The sequence below is a fragment of the Colius striatus genome, chromosome 1, assembly GCF_028858725.1.
Source record: "Colius striatus isolate bColStr4 chromosome 1, bColStr4.1.hap1, whole genome shotgun sequence".
In the NCBI taxonomy this organism is placed as follows: Eukaryota; Metazoa; Chordata; class Aves; order Coliiformes; family Coliidae; genus Colius; species Colius striatus.
Window position 1 is genome coordinate 152,805,708 of NC_084759.1, and position 14,558 is coordinate 152,820,265.

Below are 14,558 nucleotides of genomic sequence, written 5' to 3' on the forward strand. Positions count from 1 at the left end.
AGGAAGACAAGGTGAACCAGCCACGGAATTGCCACCATCCAGGGCTCAAAGTGCTGGGTCCAGCCCATCCCCGGCAGCAAACTAGAACCCCTCCCCAAAACAGATCTCCTCCTTGGTGGCTGCCACTCAGAAGAGAGTCTGGCAGGCACAGGGGATGAGCCAGTCTCCAGTCTCATGTGAAGGGAACACTTTACTTCCAGGGAAGGGGCCTGGGCCCACCCCCCAAGTGGGGCTCTGGGGAGGGAAAGGCCTGGGTTGCAATCCCCCCTCAGCCTCCTGGCAGCGGGGAGGGGGGCCCGTGGCGGCTTTGCAGCGCTGGAAGCCGGGGTTTAATTTCTATTAATAAGGCTAATCAGCTAAAGCCCTGGCTGTCGCTCGTGCTCCCTCCCTCACCCGCACCGCCTCTCCCCGAGGGCTCTCCCAGCACACACAGGGCATCCCTGGCACTGGGGCCAGCCTGCTGGGGCCCTCACAAGCCCCAGGGGAGCGTTCTCCCCCAACCCCGAGTAGCAGCGGGGTGTCCCTGGGGCGCAGGACCCCGCAGTGGGTGAGAAGACAGCTGCCAGGCCATGTCCTTCCAGGCCCGGGCACGGCAGCTGGGAAGCAGGGGCTTGCTGCCCTCCTGTGGCAGGACAGCCCAGGGGCTGGCCAGCCCTCCTGCTGCCCTCCATGCCCACTCTGGCCCCCTGGGCTAGTGGCCGCCTCATCCACAGCCACAGCATTGCAGCCTTCAACGTCCCAAACCACGGGGAGCCATTAGAGCCTCAGTGTTGGCTGGGACGTCACATCCTCCTGCCCTTGTACTCTCTGACTGAGGTGATGGCTATGGAAGAGGTGCTCTCCATTTTATTTAGCAAAAAAACCCCCAATCTTTTCCCCAGGACAAGAGGCAAAGGAGGCACTGGGCACTGTCACCTGCCCCGGCTTGCCCCAGGGCCGTCCAGTGAGGGAAAGGGCTGCACTGTGGGTGAGGAGGGGCAGGTGCTGCTACAAGCAGACGTGGTTGCCAAAGGGGCTGAGGGCAGAAAGCTGCACACTGCAGACCCTGTCAGCTGGAGCCCCTTGCTGGAAGCCATCTTGTGGCCTTGGCCCTTTGGGGTTCGTTTTTCAGATGGCAAAGGGCGAGTGTCCTGCTCTGCCCGCAGCAGGACCAGCAAAGCTTCACCTTCATCCTCCTGCTGGCACTGTCCCATGCTGCAGATGATCTCACCCATCCATCCCTCTGCCTCTCCAGCCAGCAGCATCCCCCCCTCCCAGCCCACCAGCATCAGTGACACCAGCAACACCACACGGGGAGGGAGGACAGCAGGCAATCCAAACAGAGCATCAGGGATCTGCTGCTGGACAAAGTACGCTGGAGAGCCAGGTGAGATGGGCCCCCATGATCCAGAGGTAAGGGAAGGGAAAAGAGAGGTTATTGTCCGAGTGGCAGCACGAGGTTGCTGCCCAGCTGGGGCCACCACAGCCTGTCCCTCATCTGCCTCTCCCTTCCCTGCTGAAATCCTCCTCTGCCGTCCGCAGCCCCGCTTCATCGGATGACGGGCGCTGAGCGGTCGTTGGTGACTGTGGGACGCAGCTTGACTGTGGCAAAGGGGTTGGTGCCTCTGGAAGGGGAAAGGAAACAGGTAACCCTCAGGAAAGCTGCAAAGACCACATAGGGCTCCCACTGACCAAGCAAAGGCTGGTTAGCCCAGCCACCTCCATGCTGAGGAGGAGAGGGGGAAAGTTTGCTGGTGAGTATATTTTCACCCTCCTTTACACACACCAGGCTGCAGCTTCCCATGGGGCTCCTCCCTCAGGTTCTCCTCAGGGTTCCATAGGATGGAGAAGGGACACTAGCATAAAGCTGTCCCTTGCAGTAGCACCTAACCCCTCCAAGCCAGGAGTCAAGGATCAGAAAGAGGCCTCAGCACCACACCAGAACCATGGACACCCCAGCCCAGCTGCAAGGCAAGGAGAGCAGGGATTTACGCCATGTCTCATCTCCACAAACCTGATCCATCAGAGCTAAAAGCCATGTCCCTTACATCTCAGCCCTCTCCAAGCAGGCAGAGCTGCACAAATCATGTAGCTCCATGCTCAGACCGCAAGCTGCTATTGTGGTTCTTCCAGAATGGAAGGGAAGGAGCACACAGGTCTGGCCCTATGCTCAGGAGGCTCAGGTCCTACCTCATTTTACCAGAGGTAGGAGAGAGCCTTCCTAGTCAGCAAAGGCCATAATGGCCGACCTCTGCCTCCTGGTTTGGAGGATGGGTTTGTGCATAGCTTTCCTCCAGACACTTCCCCATTTGATAATCCAGAAGAGTAAATAACAATGGCATTGTAATAATTCCCGTCCCTGCCTGATGATACCAGGGTGGAGCTCCACACCTCACTCACCGTGGGAAGAGTTCGGGGGGCTGGTCGAATACTCCTGATTTCTGCAGTGGAAAGAAAGACGGCAGTGAGCGATCCTGGGCAGGCGATGGGGAGACAGAAGCAAGGCAGGGGACAGAACACACAAGGAGGAAGATTTCACAGAACACTTCAGGGGGTTAGGAGCCTGTGTCCTATTAACAGGGCTCTGGCTCCTTATTCATTCAAGGAAAGAAATCCCACAAACCCACCACAACAGAGAACATCCTGACTTCTGGGTGGGGTGGGGGGAGTTGTCCCAACACCACAGGTTCCCTGTTCCCCTAGGACACTTCCCTGTCTCAGGGAAGAAAGGAGATGCTTCAAATCCCCAAAGGGCCATGTCTGAAGAGCACAGCAAACAGGGACAGTCTGAGCTACGTTTCACCCTGCCAGCACAGCCAGAGATGCCCCCCTCATGTTGCCCATGCACGCTTGGCAGAGTTTATCAGTGGTGCCATCACATCCTACACCACACCACCTACTGCTTAAATGTGGACCAACCTGATGGGAGAAAGGAGGAGCCTGTGGCCCTTTTCTTGGCCAGTAGATAGGTAGTGAAGGATCAGTGACAACTGGCCAGCTTCTACAGCTGGTGTCAGACAAGGAAGCCACACATGGCTGCCCGTGTTCCAGTTGGGAAGTCAAACACACCCCCATCTGCTGCTGGCTCGACTGGAGGATGGCTTGGGCAGAAGTTTAGGGTGAGAGGGTATTTCTCTGTCATGGCATTCTAAACGTTCCACATGCTGCACTACTTGGTCCCAGGTCTATGACCCGGGACCAGATGGAAACCAGTGACTCAGAGGGGAGGGATAGGCTGCAGAGCCTGTGCCCCTCTGTGTTGTGCAGCCTGAGGCTCCCTGAAGCCACAGAGGAGGAGATGAGGGGAAAACAGAGCAATTAAATGTTACATTGTTCAGTTCCTTGAGATGTCCAGTCACCTGCAACCTCGCACTGGCCTGGAGCCAGAGACTAGAGATGAACTTTCCCACCCTCCTAAGAGGCCAAGTAAAAGCCCCACAGGCAGCACTGTCCTTCCCTTTCCCATGTCTCCCCACCTTTCACTATCCTCAGCTTTCACTTTGACTGACTTCACCAGCCAATTTCCCACAGCTGGAAGCAGTGCCAAGTGAGCCATGGGATGCTCACAGTTTGTCCTAAAGCTCTCCAAATTGGCTGTGCCCTCAGCCTTTGCCCCTAGCTTTTCCCCTACCCCAGCCGTGACTTTAACCCAACCCTTGCTTGAATTTAGAAGAGGAGCCCTATGAAACTCCTCTCCATTCTGTGAAGGGAGAAGGATGGCATCTCTGTTAGCTGGTCACCCACTCCCAGCCCAGCCTGATCACTCCATGGTCCTACTATTAGCAGCAAGAGGTGTTGCCCTGGAGCCACCAGAAATCAGGCTGGGAGGTCATGGAGAAAAGAACTGAACTGAAGGGTCCCTGGTGAGCAAAAAAGAGAGAGAAATGAGGAGGGCAGGGGCAGAAAAGCAGTCCCTCAAGGGAGCAAAGCCAGGCACTGAGGCTCTGCACATATAAGGCTGACTGTTAGAAGCCACCAGGACATGGTGGCAAGTGAGCAGACTGGGTGAGAACGGCCAGTGCTAACAAGTCTCCTTAGCTCAGGAAGTTAGGAGGGCACACACCAGCATCTGCGAGCTGTTCTTTCTCAACAGGCCAAGGCAGAAAAGGTATGCCTTGGAGGGTGAAAGTCAGCACCGCTAGGAAGATGCAGCCCGCCCCACACACACCAGCCTCCCCTCCTGCACTCACCCTGCAGACAGAGCTGCCTGTGGCGGCCACCCCACTCTGGTGACTGCTGGCACCCATCGAGAGGGAAGGTGGGCTCGGCGGAGCAGGCTGGGCAGCGGCAGGCCGGTAATTGCTGGAGGAAGGAGTGCTGGGACGGTCCAAGATGTCATCCATGCTGTGACTGCTTCTCAGTGGGAAGGACCTGAGCAAGAGGAGAAGACACAGGGGTGAGAGTCAAAGGGAAGGGAACAAGGAGCGGCGCAGGCACTGGCCACAACACGTAGCTATGGGGTGTCTCTGGAGAAAACTGCTCTGCTGTTACCTGGTGCCTGGCTCCTCCATATCTCTCACATCCTCCAGAGGCTTGACATAAGCTTCGGGGAACCAGCCGCATCTAGGGCACAGGTACAGAGAGGAGTGAGGTCCGGGCAACCGTGGCTTGCAGTTCTTCTGCTCCAGCTGCCCAGCGCTCCTGACCTCTACCCTCCCCACACATCAATCGAGCCGCTGCCACATGAGACATGGCTCCTGCACAACTTTCACCCCTTGGTGGGGCACGGGCAGTCCTTGAGCTTGAGGCTGGACTTGCTTATCTCAGAGGCTGTGTAAAATCCCTGCTCCTGGGAGCAAAGCTGGTGCAATCCAGGAAGAGACGCTCCGGCTGAGCGCGGTCATCAAAGGTCGGCACAGAAGAAGGGAGCTGTGGAAATCCCTTCTACTCAGGGCGAAGCAGCTCCACCCCAGAAACCCTCCCACAAGAAAAGAAAGGCTCTGCTTTTCCTCATCTCACACCCAGGCAGGAGCTTCCCTGTGGAGCCCGGTGCGGGGGTGCCCTGTGGAACGGGGCAGGCTTTGCACACAGGCAGTGCCACGGGCAGTAAGTAATTCAGTAAGCGCTGGGTGCAGCAGTTTCCATGTCCTGCCTGTGCCGGGAGGAGTGGTGTGAGATGAGAAATGCCAGGCCTCTCAGGTAACTCCAGCAGTTCACGGCCCTGAGCTGGCTCTCATGACAGCAGTCACTCAGCCACATAAGCAAGGAAGAGGTCACTGCATCTCTGGCTCTTCTGCCACGCTCACCCTGCCCTACCGCATCTCCTCCACGAGAGGTACAGCCAGGACTGAGGCCATGACTACATCCCAAACAGATGGCAGGAGACACACAGCCTCCAGGAGAGGAGGACAGGAGACAGTCGTGTGCTTGAGCCTCTCGAGTCCCTGCCCAACACCCCGATGTACAGTGGGGAAGCCACGTACGTGTCCGAGCCCTCCAGCTTGCCGTAGAGCCAGCCGTTCTGCGCGTCCGGCATCAGCACGGTGATGACGTCTCCGGGCTGGAAGCGCAGCAGGGTCCGGTTGGCGCCGGCCGCGTGGGCCGCGATGGCCTGCGCCCTCGTCACGCCGGCCCGCCGACGGGCCCCGCTCCCACTGCCCGCCTCGCCGAAGGAACCCGAGCGGGACACGCGGCCCGGCGGCACCAAACCTGCAGGGAGGCATCACGGGGGGGCCTGGCTCGACTCCAGCGTCCCCCTGCAAGGCACGCGCTGCCCCGGGCAACGGATTGTCCTAGAAGGGTAGACGGCCTTTGCTGGGAAAGGGTAAAACATTCATCTTGCAGGAGAAAAAGCTAGATGAAACCACTTGCTTTGCACCATGGGATCAGCCTCTTCTCTCCAGTAATGAATGACAGGGAGAGAGGAAACAGCCTCAAGACGTGCCATGGGAAGGTTAGATTGGAATTAGGAAGAACTTTTTCACTGAGAGGGTTGTTAAGCACTGGCACAGGCTGCCCAGGGAGCTGGTGGAGTCACCATCCCTGGAGGTATTTAAAGGATGAGGTGCTGAGGGACATGGTTCAGTGGTGGGTTTGCCAGTGTGAGGCGAGTGGACTCAATGATCTTAAAGGTCTTTTCCAACAGAAATGAGTCCATGATTCTGCTTCATTGTGGTTGGACTTGATGATCTTAAAGGACTTTTCCAACCAAAATGAAATGATTCTGTGTCCTCTCTGGCCAGATGTCTAGGGCATAGTCACTGCCTGCCCAATCCTGCTTCAGCAACTGAGAATCCAGGTTGTTTTCCTCTCCCCCTGCCCCTTTTAAAAAAACATAATGAAACCAAACCACTATAAGCTCAGTTTTTTCAGGAAGGAAAAGCAGGTGAGACATGAGGTAACTGGTTGGGTTTTCCAGGGCAGGGTAACATCTAATCTGGTGTCACAAAAGAAGGCACGTTGACAAAATGGCAACTCTGCTAAGAACCAGCCCTTGTGGTTCAAGGAGCCTTGAAAATTGCACATCAGCCAGGAAACTTGGCTTTGTCCTAGAAGGACCCTGCTCTGAAGGTTGTGCTCACCCCCTGCCTCATTCAGCCCTGTCTTCTCGCCGTGCCCAGGACTGCAGCTGGGGATCGGTGGTGTGACAGAGTGGTGGTCCCTCCCCAAACCCAATCCCATTCCCCAGAGAGGCCCCACCGCTGTGTACCCCCCCCAGCACTGCTCCCAGACAGGGTTCCTACTGGCTGATGGTGTCCTCCGCAGCGGCCTCCTGGGGGACTCTGGTTGAGGAGACAGTCTCATTTCCGGAGGGTCTGGAGAGAAGACGCTGGATCTACTCCCAGTCATGGAAGGAACAAAGTCCCCGAGGGGTCTCTGGGGCTGTTGGAAGGAAAGGAGCCTGAATCCACAGGAGTTTCTCTGAGAGATATCCAGTCCTTCTCAGAAAGCCAAACCCAGCACGTGCCCCCCTCACAGCCCCCACACGCGCTTCCCTTCCTCTCGGCCAGGGAAGGCCACGGGAGCTGGACAAGGCAGCAGGTACCAGGGTCGGCCATGGGCTGCCATTGCCCCGCAGCCTGGCCACCGCCAAGGCAGAGGCTGCTGGTGGGCTGCTCACCATGTCGAGGTGTGTGGGGGTGTGCCGGCCCGACGGGTATCCCTGGCCATGGGAGGCTGCCAGGAGCCCCTGCGAGTGGCTGTTGGCGGGGTTGCGGGTGGCCTCCAGCTGCTCCTTCCACCGCGGTGCCTTGGTCTGGATCATGCCCCGGGCCTGGGCAGAGAGGGAAGAGGAGGAGGTGATGGACAGGGCAGAGCAGCTACAGAGGGAGCAGAAGGCTGCTGTGCATATTAGGTTAGGGAACGGGATTCTCCCCAAATTAGGTTTGTGGGAATTGGCCCAACAGCTCCCCGGGAGTGAATTTCTCTGCAGAAGACACCCTGTGGTCCCAAAGGCCCTGCTACGAACCACCTTCCCTCTCCCATCGCTCCCACCCCCAACTAACCCCTCGTCGGCACCATCCCCAGCCCCAGCCGTGCTCTCCCAGCCTGCTGCAGCCAGACTGTACGCTACGACAAGAAGGGAACTACAGTTTTTCCTGTCCACTCCTGCATGCCCTCCCCTCCAGCCATGCCACCCAGGGCCGTACCCTGCTGTAAAACTGAAGGAGAGTGTTGTAGAGCATCTGGTGCTTTTCAGCCAGGAAGCGGTAGCGGCGTTTCTCCTCCAGCTCAGCCTCCCTCTGGCTCTCAGAGACAAACGCCTGCATCTCCGAGCGCAGGCGCATCACGTTCTCCTGGCCCACGGGGGAAGGAGGGGGAAAGGGAACGGTGTAAATCCAGCCAAGCAGGGTCACTCACCCATGGCAGGGGAAGGGTTGAAATGGGTTGTCTCCGGGCTCCCCAGTGCGCTCAAAGCGCTGAAGCAGCACAGAGGAGCTGGAGCAGAGTGCCAGCGATTAAGTCCTTGCCAAATGAGGAAAGGGTTTGGCAGGAGAGGGCACCACAGGGCAGCAGCAGCCCGTAGAAAAGTTTCCTCCTTTCCAAATAAGTCTGCTGCCTTTGGAACACCAGGGCCAACCCCTTGGCTTCTGAGGAAGGATGATGCTGCTGAGAAATCAGCGCTGGCTCCAGAGGCATCATCCAGTTCTTTTTCCAACTCCTCTTCCCGGAATCACAGCTCACCTTCATCTCCCGGACATTTTTATCTCGGGCCCTCTCCATTCTCCACAGCTCTGCCATGCACTTATCCAGGTGGGTGGCTCTGCGCTGGTACTCCAGTTCATAATGCTTCTGGCTCTCCTGCCAGGAGGAAACCAGGCTTGGTGAGGAACCAGAGACACAGCCAGGCTGTGCTGCAGGGAAGGTCCTGCTCTGATGGGTGCGTGAGCATCTGAGTCCCCCTGAAAGCAGGCTTCAGATGGACCTCTTACAAAAAGGTCTTTACCTTTCTCTTTGTTTTGAAGGTTTTGATGAACCTCAAGATCTTGGGAGCAAGAGCTGGAACTCAGCTCCCCTGGTACGAGGAGCAAGTCCCCAGTGCTCTGTCTCCCTCCGTGGCACTACTCCACCAGCATGGTCAGCTGGGCTACATCAGCATGGGACCCACAGCCATGCAGAGACTGTGGTTTGGGGAAGCTAGTAACTCTGCCAAGTCTCCATCCCATAGAAGCATTTGAATCATTGAATCATAGAATAGTAGGGGTTGGAAGGGGCCTCTGGAGATCATCCAGTCCAACCCCCTGGTTCCCATTGATCAGATCACACAGAAATATGTCCAGGCAGGTCTGGAAACCTCCAGAGCAGGAGATGCCACACCCTCCCTGGGCAGCCCAGGCCAGGGCTCCCTCACCCTCATGGGTAAGAAGTTTTTCCTTGGGTTTCAGTGGAACTTTTTGTGTTCCAGCTTATGCCCATTACCCCTCGTCCTGTCACTGGGCACTGCAGAAAAAAGTCCTCCTAACATCCACCCTTTAGGTACTTAGAAGTGTTGATGAGGCCCCCCCTCCACCTTCTCCATGCTGAACAGCCCCAGATTCCACAGCCATTTCTCATAAGAGAGATGCTCCAGTTCCCTGATCATCTTGGTGGCCCTGTGCTGGACTCTCTCCAGCAGTTCCCTGTCTCTCTTGAGCTGGAGAACCCCGAACTGGACACAGGACTCCAGATGAGGCTTCAGCAGGGCATAGCAGAGGGAAAGAAGAACCTCCCTCAACCTGCTGCCCACACTCTTCTGTCCACTACCCCAGAACGCTGAATTTGGCAGGTCCCACTGCACAAAGAGCAGCCACCTGCCCCTTTAGCCCTTCATCATTGGCCAGATTAGGGGAGGGGTTTGCTCCACGGTGGGGGAAGATAAGCTCCCCTAACTCCTGCTGAAGAATGCCAGGGAAATGGCTCAAGTGCTCAGGAAAAAGCCCTTGGGTGGCAGGGAGAGGGAAACAGGGAGGGTTGAAGAAGGGGGTTCACTCACACTGATGAACTGCACGTCCATTTTGGTGTTCTTCTCCATGTGCTGCAGCAGGTCCACGTGGAAGGTCTGAGCCTGGAAGAGGTGACAGAGTCATTACCCTCATCCCTTCCCCATATGGGGTGTTACCTGCACCGTGGCGAGGGGCAGCTCATAAAACCTGTGGAGACAGTGACTCTCTTGCCACCTGGAACCTCTCCAAGAAGCCAGAAATGGGCACATCAGGGCTCTCATGAAGCAGTCCTGCAGCCTGGGGGCCAGCACTCAGCACCTAGCCTGACCGTTAACCCTCCAGCTTCAGCACGGGCACTACCAGCGGTATGTGGAAGGGTTGTCATCCCCTCCACTCCTGTCCCATCACTGCCACCCACGGAAAGAGGGGATGGCCATCTTCAGAGACAGGCACTGCTGGTCTACTGCACACCAGCCACCGTGCTGGGAAAAGGCAGGGGCAGTCCCCTAGCCATGGAGCAGCAGCCAGGCTCTGTGCCAGGCAGCAGGGAGGGCACGGGACGCGAGAGGGCAGGAGACTGGGATCGCTGGGCAAATGCTGGCAAGCTGTGGTAAAGGAAATCCCTTTTTCCCTTGCCCCACATGCACCAGCCCTCGGGAAAACCACTCACCACGACTTCCAGATCGGAGCTCAGGAGCCTCTGCGTGTCAGACATCTGCACCAGAATCTCACCTTTGGGGAAGGAGGCGGCAGAGGGTGAGGAAATCCCGCGGCCATTTCCTGGCGCTCCCGGGGAGGCAGAGCAGCAGCATGCCGCTCGGGCTGGCAGCACAGGGGTGCAAAAGTCCAACGAGCACCGCAGCACGCTGCTCCCTGCACCCTGACACAGCCTTCCTCCCCAGGGCTCAGCTCCACCGCCACGTGCTCCAAGGGCACTGCCAACGCAGGGCTGTGCCACACCAACACTGCTACCTCCCCCGCAGGCAGCCTTCCACTGCCAGGGGCTCTGGGCTTCACTCTGCTACAAGACCCATTTCTAACCCTTCCAGACACAGGTTCTGGCTGTCCTACAGGAAAGCAGCTCCAGCACCCGCTGCTGATGCTGTGCACAGTCCCACCCCACTAGTGTTGGTATTATAAACCAGGAAAGAAAGAGACAGATGACAGGGAACAGAGGAGTAAGCTGTGTCATGCAGAGGACAACAGGAGTCTGTAGAATCAAAGAATTGTTTTGGTTGGAAAAGACCTTTAAGATCATCAGTTCCAACCACTCACCTCACACTGCCAAGCCAAACACTGGACCATGTCCCTCAGCACCTTATCTCTGCATCTTTTAAATGCCTCCAGGGATGGGGACTCCACCACCTCCCTGGGCAGCCTGTGCCAATGTCTGACAACCCTCTCACTGAAAAAGTTCTTCCTAATCTCCAATCTAAACCTCCCCTGGTGCAACTTGAAGGCATTTCCTCTTGTCCTATCACTTGTTACTGGAGAGAAGAGACTGACCCCAACTCCACTACAACCTCCTTTCAGGTATCTGTAGAGAGTGATCATGTCTCCCCCCAGCCTCCTCTTCTCCGGGCTAAACACCCCCAGCTCCCTCAGCTGCTCTTCATCAGATTTGTGCTCTCAGACCCTTCACCAGCTCCGTTGCCCATCTCTGGACACTCATCAGCACCTCAGTGTCCCTCTTGTAGTGGAGAGGCCCAGAACTGAACACAGCACTCGAGGTGCAGCCTCACCAGTACAGGGGGACAATCACTTCCCTGGTCCTGCTGGCCACACTATTTCTGACCCAAGCCAGGATGCCACTGGCCTCCTTGGCCACCTGGGCACGCTGCTGGCTCATATTCAGTTGCCTGTCGATTAACAGCCCCAGGTCCTTTTCCAGTCACTCTGCCTCAAGCCTATAGCATTGCCTGGGGTGGTTGTTGTGAAGGGATACACCTGTTGGAAGTTTTTAACTCAAATGTTTAGCAGTAGATCAGTTCTCTGAATGTATTTTCAGCTGCTGATATTAGGCTGCAGAATTATTTGTGCTGCTGAGTGTGAGCCCCTCAACTCTAAGATGCCATCTCAGCCGGCTGCAGGGTCAGGACAACACCCCATCGCCTGTTGTCAGTCTGTGCTCTCCAGCTTTTCCTTCACATCTGGCAAGGAAGAGCAAAATGGTTTCTCCAAGATTAAAAGCTTCAGCTCTTAGGGCAGGATGCCTCAGCAAGAAGCGGTTTCCATGAGAGCTCTTTTGCTGGAGGTGCATCACAGGAGCTGGGCTCAGCCACTGAACTCAGAGAGAGATAAGGCCTTGGGGATATTCCATAAATGTGACTCACTGCCTGGACAGGGCCTGGTGCTGTGAGACACCATTTAGAGCACTTTTCTAGAAAGGAACCAGCTAAGGGGGAAGGCCAAACAATGTCCCTGTGGCTCATGAGAGGACAGAGGAGGAGAGCCTTACCCAGCATGTGCGAGTTGGAGCTTTGCAGCGCTTGCTCCCCAATCTTCTCGATTGCCTTAAAATACACTTCAGCTGCTTTGGATAATGCTGTGAGGAGAGCAGAGCAGAGGAGAGGGGAGGTAAGGATCTGGCCTGCCTTCCCACCCACACCACCAAGCAGTGCACAGGACAGCCACTCCCTGGGACCTCGCTCGCCTATAGGCAAGGGCACCCCAACTCTCCCCACGTCTGCCCGCTGACAGCCGTGGCTCCTGGAGGAGGAGAGGGCTTAAGAGCAGCTCAGGACACATCAGAGGGGGACAGGCACCAGCAACCCTGTGCTGGGTGGCGGCTCAGGGGCCGCCAGGGAGGGATGCAGCAGCAGCAGGGTGCAGAGCCCCGGGTGTGTGGGCCCCATCTCACCGTGGAAGGCGCGCAGGTAGTTGTTGCCCAGGTACACCAGGTTCTCCAGCGCGGGGTTGAACTGCTCCAGGATACTCTGTGGCCAGGCAGAAGCACATTAATGCCGCCCTTCCCCATGCCCCAGAGACCTCAGCAGCCACTGCCACCACCTGAAGATGGCTTTCTCTTGAGGGCCTCATGCACTGCACACAGGGGAGTAGCTACAAGGGGATCTGAGCAGCCCAAGCCCATTGGGGTGAGGGAGGGGACACTGCTTTTTTATCCAGGCATGAACATGGCTTTTTCCTGGCCGGGATCTGCAGAGTCAGCAGCTTGCTCAGAGAAGGGATGGACTGCTTCAGGCCAGCCTCTCCACTCCTACCTGCTGCGTGGATTTAAGGTGTTTGTTGCCCACAGCAGAGAAATCCAGAGGCTGGAATAAGCCATTCCCTCTTCTGCCAGTGCTCACCACCTTGGTGGAGCACCAGTGTGCGTGGGGAAGCGTTTGTGAGACCGGGCTGCTCTTTCCAGCAAAAGGGAGAGCAGCTGACTGAGCTCCAGCTTCCCACCAGCAACAAAGGTGCGTTGTTCCTCACACTCTCCATGTCCAAACCACCCTGCTTGCCCAGTTCCCTCCCGGATTTGCCTGAAGACCCACACCAGTCACCCCTCCTGCCTGTCACCTGCTCTCAAACAGCACCCAGAGCCCCACAGGAGCTGCTGCAGCTCAGCCCAAGGATGGATCCAGCCCTGAGCCGTGTCCAAGGGAGCCTTTGGCAGAAAACAGCTCTTTCCCTCCCACCCTCACGTCTCTCCCGAGGAGCAGCCTTCGGTGTTGGCACTTACCTTATAGATGGAGATGGTGGATCTGTAGGACAGGTCCATCTCTGGAGCTTTTATCCCTCCCCCACAGGAAAGCAAACAGCAAAGGAGAGCACAAGGTGCTGTACTAGCCTGGAGGACTCTGCTTCTGCACAGCCAGCTGGATGGCAAGAGCCCGTCACTGGGGGAGAAGGAAGGAAGGAAGGAAGGACGGACAGCAGGAAGACACAGACGTGGTACAAAGGGAATGGAGCGCTGCTAGAGTTTAATAATTCACCAGCCAAGAGGCTGGAACTTGATCTCTGGAAGTAACCAGACTCTGGGGAGAGAGGAATCCTGTGACAGCCAGCGAGGGCATGTGACTACCTCCTTGCATTATTGATTGCCAGGTCGGTACCCAGCTCTCCCTGCCCGACACCTGCCGAGCCAGCCACCTGCCAGAGCAACTGCCTCAGGGCTCGCTGCCTCCAGCACTGCCACCTGCCAGAGTAACTGCCTCAGGGCTCTCTACCTCTGCTACCTGCCAGAGCAACTTCCTTGGGGCTCACTGCCTCTGCCGCTGCTCCACTCACAGAGCATCGCCAGGTGTCTCTCAGCAGGCACCTCTCAAGACAGCAGATCCCTATCAGCAAAGAGCAGCGGACAGTGGGAAAGGTAAGGAAAGCTCAGGATGGGTTTCACCTTTTCCTTGCCTGCTATTTCTCCACCCCAGGGCTCTCTGGCCCTTGGCCTCCCTCCCACCCCATCTCAGCGAGACTCCCCAAAGGCAGGCAGGAGCTTGTGTCTGAACCCCTGCTCTCCTTGCTGCGTGGAAGGAGCCTGAAGGCAACATCACCTCGAGAAGACCCTGCAGGTTGGTGCAGGCTTAGAAAAAGGGGCAGGAAGAGCGCAAAGCAGAGACAAAAAACACAGAAAGGAGCTCACATTCTCTCTATCTTGAGAGGTGGTGTGGGATTTTTTCCACAGGAAGGTAAGTCCCTCCATTAGGTAGGAAAAAGAAAACCTTTATACTAAAAGCCTCTTAATTCCACAATTTCAGGCCCAGGCTGCCCAGGGAGGGTGCGGAGTCTCCTGCTCTGGAGGTTTCCAAACCTGCCTGGACACGTTCCGGTGTGACCTGATTGAGGGGAACCTGCTTTAGCAGGGGGTTGGGCTGGATGATTTCTAGAGGCCCCTTCCAGCCCTGACCATTGTGTGATTCATGATTCTATGAACTTCATTTGTGAAAGTGAAGCAGAAGGCAGATACTATATTTTTAGCCCTACTGATGACTGTGGCCCAGCCTGCTGCCAGTACCATCCCTGCCCAGTGGGCACCAGGTCCAGCAGCCTTGCAGCAGTTACCTCATTCAGGAACCACCTGAGGATACCAAAGATAAAGCTCCATCTCCAGGCTTTTTTTTTTTCTGAGGGTATTCCTCTCTTTAGGAATCCCAAAGAATTGTCACATGGGAGCTGGTCCAAAGCCTCTCCACACACAGTTCCCGGGGCTGGCTGCAGGTCCAGGCCATTCACTCCTCACTGTACAGGTACAGTCCTGGGCCTCAAGCAGATCAA

The 14,558-nt window shown here is 56.7% G+C and overlaps 1 protein-coding gene across 1 annotated transcript; it reads right to left on the reverse strand.

The window, feature by feature from the left end:
* Positions 1-1,457: 1,457 nt before the first annotated feature.
* Positions 1,458-14,425, reverse strand: BAIAP2L2 (BAR/IMD domain containing adaptor protein 2 like 2). Its single transcript, XM_061988948.1, has 15 exons — positions 14,346-14,425; positions 13,027-13,183; positions 12,202-12,277; positions 11,800-11,886; positions 10,012-10,073; positions 9,392-9,463; positions 8,104-8,220; positions 7,569-7,715; positions 7,040-7,192; positions 6,663-6,801; positions 5,403-5,628; positions 4,471-4,542; positions 4,170-4,350; positions 2,380-2,420; positions 1,458-1,604 (listed from the first exon to the last, which is right to left on the reverse strand). Exons 1-15 carry the CDS (start codon positions 14,348-14,350, stop codon positions 1,529-1,531), a joined length of 1,611 nt encoding a protein of 536 aa, XP_061844932.1. The 5' UTR covers positions 14,351-14,425; the 3' UTR covers positions 1,458-1,528.
* Between the last annotated feature and the right edge of the window lie 133 nt (positions 14,426-14,558).

Excerpts from the sequence above, each read along its gene's own strand:
- BAIAP2L2 (XM_061988948.1), bottom strand. Across the intron at positions 7,193-7,568 it reads TCCTTCAGTTTTACAGCAGG|GCCCGGGGCATGATCCAGAC; the intron begins GTACGGCCCTGG and ends CTCTCTGCCCAG. Across the intron at positions 1,605-2,379 it reads CCCCCCGAACTCTTCCCACG|AGGCACCAACCCCTTTGCCA; the intron begins GTGAGTGAGGTG and ends TTCCCCTTCCAG.